General features: G+C 37.3%; 1 protein-coding gene across 2 annotated transcripts in view; it reads right to left on the reverse strand.

Moving 5' to 3' along the window:
• Positions 1–16,398, reverse strand: part of LOC127868391 (inositol polyphosphate multikinase-like) — a 55,822-nt gene extending 39,424 nt beyond the window's left edge. Inside the window, exon 1 of one of the 2 annotated variants that reach the window (XM_052410136.1) lies at positions 15,685–16,398. In XM_052410136.1, the coding sequence (XP_052266096.1) occupies positions 15,685–15,743 (59 nt within the window). In that variant the 5' untranslated portion in view covers positions 15,744–16,398. Of the gene's footprint in view, positions 1–3,267; positions 3,416–15,684 lie in introns of those variants that run through there. The other variant, XM_052410137.1, reaches the window with a different exon arrangement.
• Between the last annotated feature and the right edge of the window lie 3,875 nt (positions 16,399–20,273).

The raw sequence follows: 20,273 nt of genomic DNA on the forward strand, positions 1-20,273 counted from the left end.
GTCATTTGTGAGATGATCTTAAAAAAAAAAAAAAATTAGGGGGGGGGGATATTGTATAGTGTGAGGGTGTGGTGGTCATTTGTGAAATGAGATGATCTAAAAAAAAAAAAAAAAAATATTTGTGTTTTTTAACCGTTTAAAACAAAAAATAATTTGGGGGATTGGGGTGGGGGTATAGTATAGTGTGAGGGTGTGGTGGTCATTTGTGAGATTATCTTAAAAAAAAAAAAAAAAAAAAAAAAGGGGGGAGGAATTCGGGGGTGGGGGGGGAGGGGGGGTGGGGGGTATTCTTGGGTGCGATGGTTGGACGGTATTTCAAACATAAAATAATAAAAATAAATATTTGTGTTTTTTAACTGTTTCAAAAAAAAAAATTTGGGGGTGGGTGGGGGGTGGGTGGGTAAAGTATAGTGTGAGGGTGTGGTGGTCATTTGCGAGATGATCTGGGGGGGGGGGGAAGGGGGGGGGAAGGGCACGGGGGATAGTTTGGGTGAAGTCTATTGTGGTATGTCAGGTAAGAGTAGTTTTATCAATCAAATCTAATCATAAATAAAGAAGTTATGGCATTTTTAGCAAAATTTAATAATTTGACCTTGAGAGTCAAGGTCATTCAAAGGTCAAGGTAAAATTCAACTTGCCAGGTACAGTAACCTCATGATAGCATGAAAATATTTGAAGTTTGAAAGCAATAGCCTTGATACTTTAAAAGTCAAGTGGATCGAAACACAAAATTTAACCATATATTCAAAGTTACTTAGTCAAAAAAGGGCCATAATTCTGTAAAAATGACAACCAGAGTTATGCAACTTGTCCTTTTACTGTACCCTTATGATAGTTTGCGAGTGTTCCAAGTATGAAAGCAATATCTATGATAGTTTAGGGGGTAAAGTGGACCAAAACACAAAACTTAACAAAATTTTCAATTTTCTAAGTATAAAGGGCCCATAATTCCGTCCAAATGCCAGTCAGAGTTACATAACTTTGCCTGCACAGTCCCCTTATGATAGTTAATAAGCGTTGCAAGTATGAAAGCAATAGCTTTGATACTGTAGGAATAAAGTGGACCTAAACACAAAACTTAACCAAATTTTCAATTTTCTAAGTATAAAAAGGGCACATAATTCTGTCAAAATGCCAGTCAGAGTTACATTACTTTGCCTGCACAGTCCCCTTATGATAGTTAGTAAGTGTTGCAAGTATAAAAGCAATAGCTTTGATACTTAAGGAATAAAATGGACCTAAACACAAAAGTTAACCAAAATTTTCAATTTTCTAAGTATAAAAAGGGCACATTTCTGTCAAAATGCACGCCAGAGTTATCTTACTTTGCCTGCCCAGTCCCCTCATGATAGTAAGTAAGTGTACCAAGTTTGAATGCAATAGCATTGATACTTTCTGAGAAAAGTGGACCTAAATGCAAAACTTAACCGGACGCCGACGCCAAGGTGATGACAATAGCTCATAATTTTTTTTCAAAAAATAGATGAGCTAAAAATGGAAGATTTATGCCTGGAGAGTATGTGGTCAACTCGACTACGATGTTTAGGATGGTCATCTAGGGCGTCAAAATAGGCTGTACTGTCATTAGCAGATTCAACATTGAGTTTATACAAGGGACAAATTCGTAAATATTAAAAAATTTGTGAAGAAAAACACCTCAATTTTGCTGACAATTCATCATCTGCTATAATAGCGGATTTCTTGTGCAATTTAGCCGACTCTTCTGAGAGACCAGAATCATTGATAAAAACTACATTGGCTGCTATAGATCTTTTGTTTTATACAATGGGGTTAGAATCGCCCACAAGAGATAGAGACATTGACAAGTTAGTGACTGCTTTGATAAAATCCAGTACAAAACAATCGATGAAGCCTCAGAGGCCTATGCCAGTTAGAGCTTTTTGTGAAACTTTTTGATCAAATGGGACCCAACGATCAGTTAAATTTACGTGACCTCCGCATGAAGGCGATTACATTATTAGCGTTGTGTGCTATGACACGACCTTCAGACTTGGCCCCTAAAGGTAAAGTTTTTAAACCCGAAGATAACTCTTCTTCTACGATTCCAATGTCAGTCCATGATATAACTTTTGAACAGGATGGTTCTATGACAATTTGTTTTCACGGTATAAAAAATGATACAAACCGACAAGGTTTTGAAGTTAACATTCCACAGAACGGGGAAAAACCCACTTGTGATCCAGTTAAATGCCTTAAAATGTACATTGAACGAACCCAAGATTGCAGATCTAAAGAATGTGTGGGTATATTCCTCAAGCTTCGTGCCCCATATCATCCCATTGCAGCTGACACAGTTGCTAACATACTAGAAGAAGCCATAAACAGGGCAGGACTTCAAGGTCAAGGTTTCACTGCAAAATCATTCCGACCAACTGGCGCAACAAACGCTGTCATGAAAATCGGCCGTTGGAAAACCCAAGAAGTGTTCTTGAACCATTACGTGTATGGCAAGGTCCCAAAGGATTACTGCGCTCGCCTTCTAAAATAGTGTCGTAAAAAAGAAAGTATTCAAATGCAATTGTGAATTAAATGTCAAGTTACCAGTTTACTGTTATAACAAGTTTTTATGTTAATAAGTTTTATTTGTTACTAAACACTGTGAAGGAAACACGTGCACATAGTTTGTTTGGAAATCAGTCTCTAAACACAGCAATCAACAAAAGTCTGGTGAGTCATAACGTAGATTTAGGTAAATCGCAGTTAGACGAACTACCTTTGTCTACTGATGAGTAATACATCGTCTTGTCCATGTGCAATTCGTCAAATATGAATGAATGAATGGGAATATCACCCATGGAAGAAGAATGAATCACCTGTTCTGGATAGGACAACACCTGAATTAAAGAGTATCACCCGGGCCCGGAGGATTGGGACAAGTACAGCAATCAACAAAAGTCTGGTGAGTCATAACGTAGATTTAGGTAAACAGATGTTTATTTAACTGAGAAATCTTCATATATGAAAAACTATGATTAATTGAAATATGCTAAATCAGTAAGTGAACAACCAAAATTTGACAGTTTAGGGGCTAGCAGCTGGGGCTCAGTGGGGGAGTGGGGTAGTAACTTATGCCGAGTGCCTGTGGTTTGAGACAAACATTGAGACAACTGTATCCGACAAAACATATGCAACGAAATAAAAACCAACAGATATTGCCCGTCAGGTTTAGTCCCTATTAACATATCAATGTTGAGTTAAAAATTTATTCATTCACTATAATTATTTTCTCAATAGATATGTCTTCACCTTTGTCTTACAACTGCGATTTGATGCTGTTGTTGTTGTCTAACAAATTAAATATGTTTCCCATAAACACTCATCGCACAGTACTAAATCAGTATGTGCTTACTATCGTAATGAATTATCTCGTAGTAAAAATATGAGCGGAGAAACAATGTAATTTTATTCATTGGGATTTCAATTTATTTTTTGTGTGTTTATTTGTATACAATTATATATTATATCGGCTAAGATGCCAATACACATTGCAAAAACGGTAATGTAACGACTCGCCCCCTTAACGACTCGCCCCATAACGACTCGCCCATTGTTTTATAACGATTCGCCCCACCTATATAACGACTCGCCCCACATACATAACGACTCGCCCTATCAAAATAAAATGTTATATTATATGTGGTAATATAAATGAAATCAATTCGGAATATGAATTTAAGGTTCGGCATAGTTTGATAACCATCGGGATTCGGTTTTTAACACCATTTTTAGTTAACTTATTGAATTTTTTTATACATGTATGTACAGTAACAATACTACCATATATCATGGATTTTGTGATAATTAAGGACTATTGGATATCGGCACATTTGTTTCATGTCATACTTTCCTTTATATTAATAATTATTCGTGCACGTGATTCACGTGGATAATAACAACCCAACAGTAATGTATGGGTTTTACTTTTATTCGGCGTAACGATATATTTACGCTCGATTGCTCATTGTCGGCTCGGGTACTACTAAAATGTACCCGGGAACTCTTAAGTATACTTAAATGTACCCCGCGTTCAAAAAAATTACTGAAACGTACCCGGTAATTCTTACGCTAAATCGATCGTTGTCGGCTTTTTTTCATATTATTTGTTCATATAATTGTCAATATTCTGCAAAATGGCCACTGTTTTATCCAAACTCCTACTAAAAAAGCATGTCGACAACGACCGATTTATGCTCTTATAAGCGTTAGAAATCCAGGGTACGTTTTAGTACATTTACCGTATTGGGGTACATTTAAGTATACTTACGAGTACCAGGGGTGCATTTAAGTAGTACCCGAGCCGACAATGACCATTCGAGCACTACGGACCCTTCGGATCTCTGTTAAAACTTATAACAATGGCCCCATATATGACCATAACAAGCAGCATTCAAGCGTATAAACGGTTTCATTAATTAATATGTTAATACAGATAAAGTTGCTACCAGGGAAGATACTTAAAGCAAAGTATATTGCAAGATATTAACTTACACATAAAGTAAAGCAAAACATATTAATTTACCACGCAATTATGTCTGGTTCATGTCTAATCACTGTGCGATATGCTAGGTTAATGCATCTTTTGAGTCGTTATTTACATCCATAAAGACGAATCTGCTATTGCTGATGCCGATTCCCTATCATCTTAAATCATTTAGGAAACTGTTTTTATCAACATTTTGAAACACGACAATCAGGAATTCACATTATTCTCATAGTTGAAATACACTATTGAACTTCAACCCAAGATGACAATTGATAGTTTTTCGTTTCTATCTACCAGTGCTCGAAAAGTCATTGTCGGCTGTGGTACTATTTAAATGTACTCCGGGTGCGGAAAATATACTAAAACTTACCCGGGTATTCTGACGCTAAATTGGTCGTTGTCGGCTTTTTTTCAAATTAATTATTTTAATTTGCATGTAAGTATTCTGTAAAACGGCATCTATGTTATCGAAACTCATACTCAACAAGAGCTGTGTTCGTGAAACACAATGCCCCCTACTGCGCTGCTTTGAAGCCATATATATAAGACCTTTGACCTTGAAGGATGACCTTGACCTTTCACCATTAAAAATGTGCAGCTCCATTAGATACACATGCATGCCTCATATAGAGTAGCTATCTTTAATATTGCAAAATTTGACCTTTGACCTTGACCTTTGATCTTGAAGGATTACATTGACCTTGACCTGACACCACTCAAAATGTACAGCTCCATGAGACACGCATGAATGCCAAATATCGTGTTGCTATCTTCAATATTGCAAAATTTGACCTTTGACCTTTGATCTTGAAGGATGACCTCCACCCTGACCTTTCACCCCTTAAAAATTCAGATCCATGAGATACGCTTGCATGCCAAAAATCGAGTTGCTATCTTCAATATTGCAAAATTTGACCTTTGACCTTGAAGGATGACCTTGACCTTTCACCACTCAAAATGTGCAGCTCCATGACCTTGAGCTTTCACCACTCAAAATGTGCAGCTCCATGAAATACACATGCATGCCAAATAGCGAATTGCTATCTTCAATATTGCAACATTTGACCTTTGACATTGAAGGATGACCTTCACCTTTCACCACTCAAAATGTGCAGCTCCGTGAGATACACATGCATGCCAAATATCAAATTGCTATCTTCGATATTGAAAAAGTTATGACCAATGTTAAATTTTTCGGACAGACCGACAGGCGCCATATATTTGACCTTTGACCTTGATGGAAGACCTTGACCTTCACCTTTTACCACTCAAAATGTTAAGCTCCATGAGATACACATGCATGTCAAATAGCAAGTTGTTTTCCTCAATATTGAAAAAGTTATGGCCAATATTAAAGTTTTAGGACGGACGGACAGACGCCATATATTTGACATTTGACCTTGAAGGATGACCTTCACCTTCACCTTTCACCACTCAAAATGTGCAGCTCCATGTTATGCACATGTATGCCAAATATCAAGTTTCTATGTTCAATATTGAAAAAGTTATGGCCATTAAAGTTTTCGGACGGACAGACTGACTGACGGACAGTTCAACTGCTATATGCCACCCTACCGGGGGCATAAAAAGCATGCTGAGGCACGTTTTGTTAAAAAATAACTGTGTTTCGTATCCTGTAGCACGTTTTACGACATCGGATTTTTGGCGGGAATAAAACTCGCGTGCAATCTTAATTGGCCGGGTACGTTTTAGTACATTTTCCGTACCCGGGGTATATTTAAGTAGCAACTGAGCCGACAATTACCAATGGAGCCCTACGCTCGGCTAGTATCTGGTGTCTGGAAAGCAATACTAGGCTCCCAGTAGAGTCTTAAGCAGTACACGAACTTTTCCGTGCGGTTCCTCAGAGATCATAACGCATAATCGTCATCCCGGCATCGTGATACATCTGCAACCATGAAGACCCCATACTTTTCTCTGGCGTGCTATCCAGAACTCCACGAGGAAGCCGAACGTGGGGTTTAGTTTCAAAGCAATCGCCGTAATTGTGCGACATGGTACGCTCCTGGTATCATGTTGCGTTTATATGAGTTCTCACCACAAACCCATACGTTTAATGCACCCTCACAAACCCAGGGGTGCATTACAGAAAAGAGGAAAATTTTAGCTTACTCGAAAGAACAACTTAATTACTCGTGGGAACGAGTTAGCTACTAGTACATTGTGGGAACGACTTACTAAGTCGAGGGAACGAGATAAAAAGAGGAGTGCAAAACTAAATAACTATGTCGTGGAAACGAGATAGAAAAAAAGAGGAGTGCCATTAAAAAAAAGAGGAGTGAATGTCACCTCTTTGCCACCGTATCAAACTGTTGTATTTTGGCAATTTCATCGTGAGATACAATAGTGTCACACTCGACCCGCATTCCCGCAGAGACAGAAGGTCCGTTGTAAGTTATAAGAGACTGTGAAAGTTTTAAAGTTGATGTTGAACAACATGTAAAGATAATATTTTTACAAGAATTATGTCTGACGCTAACAAAACACTCAGCGAAAATGGAAACAACTTACGCGTCATTTGCTTTCCGTGCATTATCAACGTTTTAGGTATAATCGCGGAACAAAATAGAATACTTAGCAGAGATCGGCAGTTCATTAAAGCCCCAGTCCCATAAAGATGCCGGATCAGCACGGATCATATCAGGCACGATCCGGCATATGCACCGTGTAGAGGCCGTGCCGATCATTGTTGGTCCTTGAACGTCCGGGAATATCCTTGGGGCTCCGGAAGGCAAACACGGCAGTTTTGGGAATTTCAAAACTGCCGTGTTGATTCGTGACGATCCGGGACGATGGCAGAATGCATCCGGGCTGATCCGGAATGGTCCGTGTAGCTGCCGCACAGGAACCTGGGACAATCGTATTGATGGCGTTGTTGTCCGTGTGCTTCCTGAACAGTCCGGGAACACATAACTGTCAAACAGGTTGTAAACGATGTGGATGTGGAATTCATTTATTAGTCAATAATTGTTAATGTATATAAGTATGTAATTATAAGAGTTTATTCAACATACATTAAAGCCTATGAGTAAACACATATTACAACACAATATATTCACAAATGGTCAATGGCGTACAGAATTGTTAACATAACGTAGATCAAATGCTTAAAACAACAAATTCATGTACACTTTATCGTATATTGTATTATATATATATATATATATATATATATATATAAATTAGATAAATAAATGAAGGTACTTGGAGAGAAACTACTGATAATATAAGTCAGCTCTCAATTTAAATGCTTTAAAAACAAAAATGGATAGATTTCGTACACTTTTTTCATTGTCATTCTGTAAGAGTTCGATAAACTTTATCATGTTTGTATTCTTCCAATAGTATTTATTTATGTATTTCTTACGTAAATTAATAAATGTTGGGCATTCAAGTAAAAAATGAAATTCATCCTCAAGGACGTTACAGTGTTTGCATTTTCTATTTTGATAAGGTATCTTTTCAGGCTTGTGCCATCTTCCTGCTTCCACTTCAAGTCTATGGGCAGATACTCTAAAACGAGTTAACGCCATCCTAAATTTTGAGACATTTACAAAATTTAAATATGGTTGTAACTGAAAGCTACTAAAAAGTCTATCAGTTCTACCTCTGGTCGTGTTTTCCATTTCACTTGACCAGGTTTGCAAAAACATATCAGAAATTCGTTGTTTAGCTACTGATAAAAATATCTTAATATCTCCTACCCCTTGAAAAAACCACACATCACTGAAACCTTAGTCCTAATCTGTCTAATACATCCTTGAGAGATTTAACCCAAGACTTTTTTTCTGGGTATATATCATGATCATGTAATAACATATCGTAAACAATGTTTATGTACTTGACATCATCGGATTGTAATACTTTAAACCAGAACTTTAAAACACAAATGATACGTTTATTTATTAATGGTACACGTCCCAGTTCTCCATAAACGAAGTTATTTTGTGTTTGCAACCTCACACCTAACACTTGTAATGATGGTGTATTAATTATAAAGAGAATTGGTAGGTGTGTTGAATGGGGACAGTTTACCGTGTAAGGCGTAGGAATTTTATCCGGTGAGCCAAGCTCGAAAAACGTTCCCCAATTAAAACACTTTACATCTATTATGTTTATCCTGATGCTTCCATTTTGTGATTTTATGCTTTATTTCAAGATTTTCTTGTCATGGATAAAACTTATAACGTCAATAAAACTATATAACAAGCAAATTCGTTGAATTGATATCCCCCGCCAATATGCTTCTGGACACAAAAGTGTTATATTTGACACTCAAAAAAGCATTTTTTCAAGATAAAAAGTGCCATAACTCCGTTATTAACAGATGGTGTACAATGCCATTTGATGTGCATCATCCTCTTATCCATATATATATATATATATATATATATATATATATATATATATATATATATATATATATATATATATATATATATATATATATATATATATATATATATATATATATATATATATATATATATATATCTATACTCATACCAAGTTTCAATGAAATCCGCCATAGCACTTCCAAGATATGGCTCCGGACACAAAAGTGCCGGACGGACGGAAAGACGGACGGATGGACGGACAACGCCAAAACAATATCCCTCCGCATATGGCCTTTCACAAATCACATCAGTAATCTAAATTTATACTCACACATCATGCTGATCTGCCTTTCACTCTCGCTATGGGAGACCCCAAGAAAAGAAAATTCTGCATTAGGAAGTTCAGCCATGTCTTTTGTTACCAAGCCTTCCTTCTTGTATAACAGTCCTGAAATTCTTTTACAAGGTCTTCAACATAGGCCCGTACTCCAGATTAATCTCTGCTGCTTTTGAATTTCAGAGGTCTGTCTTCTTTGTCGTTTTCTTGTTTTTCTTCTCGCTCTCCATGTAGGCCATGTAGAGCCAAACTTCCTTTGAAACGACGAGGGAAATCTTCTTTTTCTTTTAAGAGTCAGTTTCCGATGGCGGTGCCGATGCTTGTAGATCTATTTGTGAAGCTGGCGGGTATTTTGATTGCGACCTCGAGTTTGTTCCTTTCTTCATTTCTTCATCAGCAGCGGATGGTGCTCGAAAAGATCGTTACATTTTTGCTGGCATTTGGTTGTTTTAGCTATGTACACAAAATACGATATTTCAAGTTCCAGATCTGATTGCAGATTGATTGAATCATCGTAAATGTGTGTGTGTGTGTGTGTGTGTGTGTGTGTGTGTGTGTGTGTGTGTGTGTGTGTGTGTGTGTGTGTGTGTGTGTGTGTGTGTGTGTGTGTGTGTGTGTGTGGTGGTGCGTGCGTGCGTGCGTGCGTGCGTGCGTGCGTGCGTGCGTGCGTGCGTGCGTGCGTGCGTGCGTGCGTGCGTGCGTGCGTGTGTGTGTGTGTGTGTGCAGTTCGGAGATAACAAGTCCATTCCGCGCCTGATGGTGCATTTTTGAGTACCTGAAGTGTGTCCCAGCACTCCTACCTAACTACAGTAGAATTGCAATAACTCGAGCTGGCGATTTCTCGAAAACTGGTTCAGTTTTAATATGCTACATGTTCATTGAATATTGATGGAATATTTGTTATTATATATGTGTTGTGTGTGTGTATTTTGAATTAATTAAACAAATTTACGATCATCCTTAATGTTTTGTTTATTATACTGTTACCTTAAGCGATTTTTACAAAGCCTTTTTTCTCTAGCACCGTCTTAAAATAAAGCCATTACGGCCATTGTGTACACACCGGTCTTACTGACAATAACGAAGTGACGTCACCATCTATGTATAGAATGCATTACGGCCAGAAATTGAGCATCATCAACCGAGACAGTGAAAACAAATAATACCATGGATTACTCGAAACCTGCGATTACTCGAGCATCGAGGTCAGTCCCGTGCTTCCTCGAGTTATCGCAGTTTTACTGTAATTATATACACTCACGAAATTTTTAACGAATTTTGAATCATACCTGCAATGTCCAGCTATTTTTATCTGAGAGATTTCAATATAAGTGTGGTCTTATGTTGTTTGCGGAAGCCGGAGTATCCGGCGGAAAACCAACCTGTCCGGAATGGTGCCGATCAACCAAACTTACATGCTGCCGGGAACGGGTATTGAAACCGGGTCGCCTAGGTGAGAAGCGCTTGTACCAACCAATTCGCTAACTGGAAAACCGACTTTATGAAATCACCGAAAATAACCCTTCTTTTTATATAAGTTTGTTTGGTCCGGGGAAAAACCTAGTTTGGTTTGTTTCTCTATCGTGTTTATCCGTGTCGTTGTCGTGTAGCTTCGGGACAGCCCGGATAGATAACGCGTTGGTCCGTGTTTATCCGGGGCTATCTGAATCTCTGCCTTGTTGGTCCGGGATGGTCCATGTGCCTGGGCACCGTGTTTATTGCGTTTTGCTGCCAGGACTGTCCGTGTTGGTACGTCTGGATACCGTGTTGTCACCGGGTTGGTGGTCTGTGGAATACCGTAGACACTCAAAAATGCCGAAAACTCCACAGATCTTAATAGTTCTTGATCCGTGGGAAGGGATCCGGGGGGTTCCGGGACGATCCGGGACTGCCGTGTCCATCCGTGCTTATATGAGACTGAGGCTTAAACCGGGTTATTCATCGACGTGTACCGGTATTCCAAACGGACCTTCTTTCTCTGCTCGAATGCGGATTGAGTGTGAAACAATTGTATCTATTAAAGAACTGCAAAACAGTCACGGCAGACTGTAATATTAAAAACCTCGATTTTGTGTGATATGGTGAATCATAGAGAACCTATGTTTCTGTCAAAATTGTGTAGTATAAACAATTTTTGTTCGCAGGCGAAAAAAACACATAATCAATCACAAACTTAACCAACCATATTAAAATGTAAACAATATTATATACAAACAATACATTTATTTTATATTACAATTTATTTTTAACACCCTTGTATAAATTAAAGGTTGATAATAAACTGTTTTTAAATTTCAATGATACATTAAGTCCATTTTTTACGACGGACGTATAGTGGCAAATGTGTTGTTTACTTATACATGAAGTTCTAAATTATCGTGCAGATTAATCAAAATCGGAAACTGCTCATACCTCATCAGATTTCATGCAGAGCAACACATTTAAACAATTGCGTTGTTGTACATGTTTAACGTCTATTTTAGTTGTATTCGTCAACGGGTATTAATCAAGTCTGAATTTAACTACGATATAAAGATAAATAAAATTAAGCTTCACCCAAGGGAACATCGGATTTTTGTTGAGGCCACCGAATTTATTTACATTATTTCACATATGAACTATATGCTATATTAAAACAATGTATATTGTTAACTAAAATTAAAAGTACTGAATCAAAATTCAATTATTTAATTAACATTAAATCATAAAATTACAGAATTTATTTGACCAAGTCTGCACTAATGACCTCTTACATTAATTTTGGTAACAAACCTCTCAACCTCTCACAATTTCAACTTTAATTTTAAAAGTGTTGCTAATATTTAAAAAATAAATAACAACGAACAAAGTGAATTGGGTCATGTTACACGACACTTTGGTGTCAAACCAACATTTTTGTTCATTACCTAAGTACGTTAAATCAGGACTTTGCTGTTATCCAGGCATTATTATTAACACCGTGCTTTCAATGTTTGCTGTTAGTGTTCATAAAAAAGTGGACTCGAGTGGTACATAATCCTTCTCCTCAACTTCTTGCCATTTTATCCTTATCCTCACCACCACCATCATCATCGGTCGAAAAACATCCCAATCATAATCAATAACAGCATCAACAACGAAAGCAACACCACATAATCATCATCATAATCAACAACAACAATACCAGGCTACTATCACCGCTGTTATCAATCACACTAGCTGATAAGCACACTATTAACCGTATCGCCCCCATTTTGTCCGACAAACATACAGTGAAATAGTATTCGAATGAACGTTTAGAAGCCCATGCATGTTGACTCTGTTGATTAAAATTCGTCAAATGTAATCAACAGAACTATATTTAAAGGCGATCATGTACAATTCTCTATTTGCTTTAACAACAGCCTGATGTCTTATTTGAATGAAAAGGTGTACGCATATTAACTCGTTGCCTTTAAACAATATATTACAATTACGATATTCTATACCTGTGTAATTAATATTGTTCAAACTCAAGTGTTAACGTGCATTTACGGACCAGTGCCTCAATCCCCCTCTGGAATAACATTGTCTAAACAATTTGAACACGTGAAATCATTTTTCTTATCTAACTTCAATTGCTGTAAGGGGATACTATTGGAAAATATTCAATTTAAAATCATTGTTTGTGCTGTTTATGCTGATAATAATAATAATAATAATAATAATAATAATAATAATTATTATTATTATTATTATTATTATTATTATTATTATTATTATAAGTAGTAGTAGTAGTAGTAGTAGTAGTAGTAGTAGTAGTAGTAGTAGTAGTAGTAGTAGTAGTAGTAGTAGTAGTAGCAGCAGCAGTAGTAGTAGTAGTAGTAGTAGTAGTAGTAATAGTAGTAGTAGTAGTATATTATAATAATATTAACAATAATTTTTATTATTATTATTATCATTATTATTATATGCAAATGTAAGTAAATGTGTGCATTTTCTGTGATGAGAAGTTGCACAAACTGTTGCCCTTTGTAGAGCAAGAAACCCAAACAATGTCAGCGCACACCAGGTTTGCTGTCCAATTAGTTCACGCGCTTCTCACCTCGGAAACCCAAATTCAATCGTCGTTACCGGCGCATGTGAGTTTGGTCATCATCATACCGGACAAATGGGGTGTCCATCGGGTACATTATTCCGCCCTCCCCCCCCCCCCCCCTTAAAAAATAAAATAAAAAAATAAAAACATGCTCACACAAAAGACCACACTTAAAATTGAAAATCTTTCAGTATCAATGAAAAATAGCTGGAACCGCAGCTAGAATCTCAATTATTCCAAACTTTCGTGAGTCTAGACAGTTAAAGTAAGTAGGATTGCTGTGGCTTACCCTGGGTCCATAAACAATGCAGCCAAAGGACCTCATAAACTTCCAAATACACACAGACACACACAGACACACACACACACTGACCGTCACATCATTTTTGGTCAATCGGAATAGACGTTTTAACACTTGAATATATTATGAAAATGATTTTTAAAATCAATATAATCAATTATGGGCTAATGAAAATCTGCTATATATGTCTTCCGATTCAATAAACTTAATATGTCAAATTATGTAGACATGTAAATATTACTATAACTACTTCATGTTACGGCAAATCAATTTGAGCAACATTATGATAAAAAAATGCATGTTGCGTTTTCAGCTATAGTAAAAGCAGGTGGTCAAAAACGAACTTATTGAGTGCTAGCGTTATTGTTCGTTCTCCGGTATTGGATTGAATGTAGAAAGCATTTCAAACGGAATGCCAATCTTTTCTTACCATATCCTTGTCAAATATCGAAGGTGTGGAATAGATTCTGTTATAAGATCATTACATCTTTCATTTAAACGCGTAATGAACAATCAAAGCTAAATCATGTATCAAGACACATACGTCAGTTGTTGCTGTGTCGTAAATTCAAACGAAACATAAATTATAGTCGACCTACGAAAATTACAAAAGCAATGCACACTGGAAATATGATAAATGTATACAGATAAACACTCCGTTAGCCAACAATTGACAGCAGAAATATTAGATTCATCGTTAAATCGATGGTAAATCAAACACTTCGTTAGCACGCGAAGCTACACTGTAGGTCTTGCTTAACAAAAGGCGCGTCTAAAAATTGTATACAAATCGATTCAGTACTACTGACTGAGTATTTAAGTAACTAAAAACAGACAAACATACCAAAATGTCACACACTCGCTGACTGGTATTCCTCTATGGGCCTGTAATCATTCAGACTGGGAAAAACCTCCAACTTCTGCATTTTAAATACACTTCACAGACTTTGGCATTTTTTAATGTGTTTCGGTAAATGTTTGTCTCCATTAGGGTTGGAATTAGTATCGTTTAGATTCAAAGGGAATCGCCAGCGCTGTACAAATTTATTAATATAAAATGATGTTTGATCCAACATAAAACTGTATTATCAGAACGGTTATACGCCATTGGTGTTATTTCGTTCCCAAGTCCATTAATATTTTTTGACAATTCGTGTTCTCCAGATGGTAAACATACGTTTTGGAGAGATCACACGCATATCAAACGTAAACCTGAGTTTTCACTCATGCATTTATTCAAGACTTTGCGGAGCAAATTAAATTAGTAACGCTTTTTTTAACACACTTTAAATATAGCTTCAAGGTCAACCATGTACAATGTTGGTATGTGTATTGCTAAGCGTATGTATGTTTTCTGAATCGACATAGTATACACGTCAACTCCACTGCCTTGGGAGACGAAATGTAAACACTACTCGACGACTTGTACGTGTAGGTCGGGATTTCGCAATACTGTAGATTGCGTGTGAGTCACCTCGGCTTATTTGTTAACTTGAAATGTACGGATGAACGTTTATTTTAGACGTTCGTTTAGCCAGTAGTTGAATATAGTTCGAAAGCAGTCATTTCGATCATATGTGAACAAGTCCCTTTAAGATTTGTTGACATATATTTTTGCCTTTCGTGCAGTTTTCAACAGCTAGAGTCTCTGAGTAAAAGGTTCATAATCTCGTAGTGTCACTGAATGCAATACCATTGTCACCAACTGTTTACTATGCTCAGCGCAATATTTTATGAGTGTACTTTTGTAGTCATTCAGTCCAATGTTTAGCATGGTGACAAAACCACTATGGCGTATAAATGCACGAATTGCAATTCCTCGCGAAAATCATTCCATAAACATACCTATGACGAACGAAACCCTAAAGGTCAAACTAAAGTTGCCAAATTGTTATTCAATTGTGGCGAACTACTAATAATTTATAAATGGTAACACTACAAATAACAATAAATTGCTGATTAAAAAAAAAAGAAAAAATCGCCATAAATATTATAAAAATACACATTTAGGATCAAAATTATTTATCGATTATTAATAACAAACACACACAGGCAAGCTGACATGTCAAATCATGCAGCTGTATAGTTAATCAGAAACCTATCAATTGACAACACTAAAGATCTTACTTTCCACACAGACGCAGACACGCTTCCACGAACAGATCTCCGTATACCCCGGGTGGCATAGCCCTGATTATATATTCTAATATATCCGTACAGTACACTTTACGCAGATATCCATCGTATCTCAGACGCCGGTTAAAACATACATCGCTTTTATTATTTTGACATATCAACGCGTCGCTGAGTTTTAAATTAAAACACTAAATATCCTAACAGCACACCTTAGACGGTTCCCTCATGAAAAATACCAAGTAGATTTAATCCGTATTGAAGTACACATTATATTGAAGTTTATATTCCAATGGAAAAGTCGATATCGTCACAAATAAAGTAACGGTGGACTCGGCAGTGCGATAAATGAACAGATTTTGTCCGTTCTTGTTTTCTAATCGATTTTACTTAAACAAGTGTGTTACCGGTAAACTTGTGACTCGGCGGCTATCAGCGTTAAAAATAAAAATAACTTATTCTTACACAAGCCAAAATGAACAATAAACATTCGACATGTTAATACTCCATTTAAATAGACATTGGTGAACTTTGCGCCTGTCAGTTACACGTTAGCGATTAAATTGCGAAACAAATACGACCGATTGTTTGACCATAGTTACAAGTATTTATTTCCGTTTACACAATCGAAATACGGATTAAAGTTCGAGTTCATGGTCGCCTCAAAGTGGTTTAACTTTCTGAAAGAACTGTGCCAGATCTACTGAGTTGAAGTTTTTAAAGCTCTTCTCTAATCGCTTACAATGGGTTTAAAGCAACCATGTCGTCGAACGATTTGATTCCTTTGGCTATATAAAATTATATTTAATGCTTTTCTGTGGTTGATAGGGAAATATAAGTGATTTGAAAGCGATTCACTTTCACTAGTAAAAATGTCGATAGAAATATAAATTATTGACTATCTTCACTTTTTATTATAAAATGACATCTTTTTAGACGTAATTGTTCCATCGAAATTCTCAAGTTCACTTAAACTCTATTAAAAATGTAAATACATGTAGGAAAAAGCATTTCAAAAAGGAAATGTGTTGGTTTTCGATGTATTATTGTTTTCTTTTATTAACTCGTGATCACAGAACAAAAAACTTCCCGTTCTTAAACATGTTAATTTCTCTTATTACTCGTAAATAAAAATTGATAATCTACCGAAACGAACAAGTAACATCTTTACATTTTATGACGAAAATGCGCATCACAGCGAAGAGGATGTTAAAGATTACACATGAAAATCAATAATAAATTATGCGAGAAACAAATTATCAAACCAACAAGAGTGCATTTATGGCCCTTGTGCTCTCGCATTCGGTTAACGCGAAATTATAAGGAAACTGTACCGCTCTTTGCGGCTGTTTATAAAGGATAAAATGTGTTAGAAATCTGGGAGTCTGTAATCCCAGATCATGGACTGTAACAATAACCAGCAATCGGTTTCAGGAAAAAAGATTGCCAGTTTGAAATGTTTTTGTTGCAATTACATATATATGCTCTTGAAAAGAAGGTATAACATGAATTAATTCCCCAAACAGCGTTCAAAATCAAGTTCTGCGTTCAAAAATGAGGAACAAGAAATATCGGCGTATATTCTGACTTTTAAAAAAAGGTAGAAAAATAAAGTTATTAAATTAAAAACAAAGGTTTATGTATTGTTGTGTGTTTTTTTCGTTTGATAGTCGCATATCCACCGCATGAAATGTATGTTATGAAGTGCACGACACCGTGACGTATATTTAACTACATACTACTCGCTAGTATTCGTAGATACCGTTATTACTCTAAGGTTTCGGACATTCTTAGTTGCAAAACACCACATTTTTTGCCAAATAATTATTTTTCGAGACTCAAAATTTTCGGACATATGGGTTTTCGTCAATAATTTATTACTCTAAATGTTCGAACAGTTCATTTTAAAGCGCTATTTCACCATATGTATTCCCTGTTATCGCTTATCTGGCGTCACTTCCATCATGCGTTTTATGACCGGTCATAAAACCTAGCAGATGAATGCCTTAGGGCCATGGACCATATTGATTGCGTTATTTGGTTAATAACCATTTATATGGGTAATTAACGGCTCTAGGATAGGTGCCCCCCCCCCCCCCCCAGAGAACTGCCCCCTCAAAGATTTCTCGCTGGGCGGAGAACTGCCCCCCTCCTCACTGTTTTTTAATGGGCGGAGAACTGCCCCCTCACTGTTTTTTAGTGGGCGAAGAACTGTCCTCCTGCTGAAAAATAGGGGGCGGAAAAGAGCCCTCCTGTCAGAATTGAAGACCAATTAAAAGATTAAAAGATCGCGGTGCTTATCGTTAACGGTAACACGTTCGCAGCCTGCCTAATTAGCTGCAAATTAAAGCAAACTGAAACCGATTTTGTTTTTGAAAATGCACGACACGCTTTGCTCAAAATGCAAACTGTTTTCCTTCAAATGTATAAAATGTTACATCGACTGTCAAATCCCTATAACCATTTCATCAATTATGGAGTTCATTAGAAGTCAGAGAGGCGCTGCTAAGTTATGCTATGAAGGGTTCTCGTACACAAAGAAGAAGGAAACCAAGTCGACGATTCGATGGGAATGTTCTCAGCGACGAAGTGAGAACTGCAAGGGAACTGTCACTTCCGACAATCCAGTAAGTTAATTATTAATAATTATAAATAAACTATATTAGAATACGAAAAGTTCATAACTTAATGAATCCAAAACGACCATTTTAGCTACTAGTATTATAATATTAAAGAATAGTGCATTTATTGCAGTAAGTCATTAATTGAAATTTAATACATTCAAGTCTAGTGACGCATTGAGTTGCAAACGTATATAAGCATGTACATTTATTCTCATTCGATGTTTTCTGTTAAGCCATCACGGTTGATTTCATCAACCGCGCACAGTCACGTCAACGACAAATTCTACGTGGAGGCGTTGAAGGTGCGGGATGAAATCACAGCCGCAGTGACCGCGAATGGGGGCCAGCCTCATAAGATCCTGGCTGATAAGCTAGTACATCAGCCAGTGGAGGTAAATTGAATTAAAGATACACACGCGAGCTTAACTGACATCTTTATCATTTCTGTGTAAAACATTCTTATATAATTACTATATTTTATTATATTTAACGACTAGTCATTAATTTGCAACCACGAGTATAAGTGGTAATATATATATATATACATGTAAATACATAGACACTTTCCAAGCATGACCCTTGGTTATCGCAAGGGTGTACTTTATTTCTCAGTTCTTTGAACGCGTCGTATTGATACCCCTTATCAGCGTCCTGTGCACTTCACTAATAAAAAATATAGCGAAATTTAGAAGTACCAGGTTTAGGGTTCGACGACATGCGTGCAGTTTTCTTGATGATTATACCGCGAGTACCAATTGTAGAAAATTGGCGCAGTTAAATCAGAAACGCTGGGAAGAGTTCTATAGGCATCAAGTCTGATATGACGTCATCAATGATTCCCATGAGGTACATCACCAGTGTTGCAGGTTCGGCGTTTTTTAAGTGTTCGTGCAGTGGTGCGCTTAGTGGCCGAACGGTTTCTAGGAACGTTTGTAGACGTGTCGGCGAGTCGGTAAAGGGGCACTCAAAAAGTGCGTGTACCACTTCGATGTGCTTGAACTGGTGTGTGCACTTTGAGCATAGGACGGGTTGTTCAGGAGTTTTTTTGCAACATAAACGAGACAGGAACTTCATGAGCGATAGGCTGTCTGGGCGGATCTTCGCGACTCTCCATGTGGTAGCCAGTTCCAGGCTCTTGTAAACTTCTTTGAAAAGCGAAAAATCTTTATGTTGTTCGAGCCTCATTCGCCAGTGACTGGTTTCGTGTTAGCGCACTGCCTTTTTACATACAGATTTCCATTTCTCTTTTGACGGGAATAAACTGTTGGTTTTAAAGCTCGTTAAGTAGTCTGTAGATATTTCTTAAGAATTTTCACAATATCTGGAATAAAGCCAATTTTACGGTTTTCGCACAAATAAAACTGACACAGTCTTAGAATGAAAAGCATATGACACGGTTCGCCTGTAGGGGCGTGGCATAGTGAGCCAAGGAACGCTAACTTTTGTAAGTCGATAATTGCTTCGATGGATGTCATTCCCGCAAGGCCGAGCACCATGTCTGAGCGCGTGAGGTGGGGGAGACCTTTGGCACGTTTCAAACAAAAGTGGTGGGCTACCTCGAGTTGCTGCATGTCGGCAATGGAGATACTGTTCCACAGCTCGCAGCTAAACAGTGCTTTGGGAATGACTGCGGTCTTGTACAGTTTAATCGCGGTGTTTGGGTTTGCTCCGGACCTTCCGGACACTTTCTGGGAGAGGGAAAGGAACGTGCCTCTTATTGTCTGTTTCACAGCGTCAATGTCGTAAGGGTATTTTCCACTGATCGACTGGATTATACCTAAATGTTTGTAATTTGCCACTTCAGGTATTGGTGTTGAGTCGTATGCAATCTGGAGAGTGGGTACTGCTTTGGACCGTTTTCGGCCCATGGTCATAACGGCACATTTTGAGGCGTTGTATGTGAAACGCCACTTGTTGGCGTATGAGTTGCACTTCTCCACCAGTTCGTTTAAGCCGCGG

Source organism: Dreissena polymorpha, chromosome 2 (genome assembly GCF_020536995.1).
Source record: "Dreissena polymorpha isolate Duluth1 chromosome 2, UMN_Dpol_1.0, whole genome shotgun sequence".
Lineage (NCBI taxonomy): Eukaryota > Metazoa > Mollusca > Bivalvia > Myida > Dreissenidae > Dreissena > Dreissena polymorpha.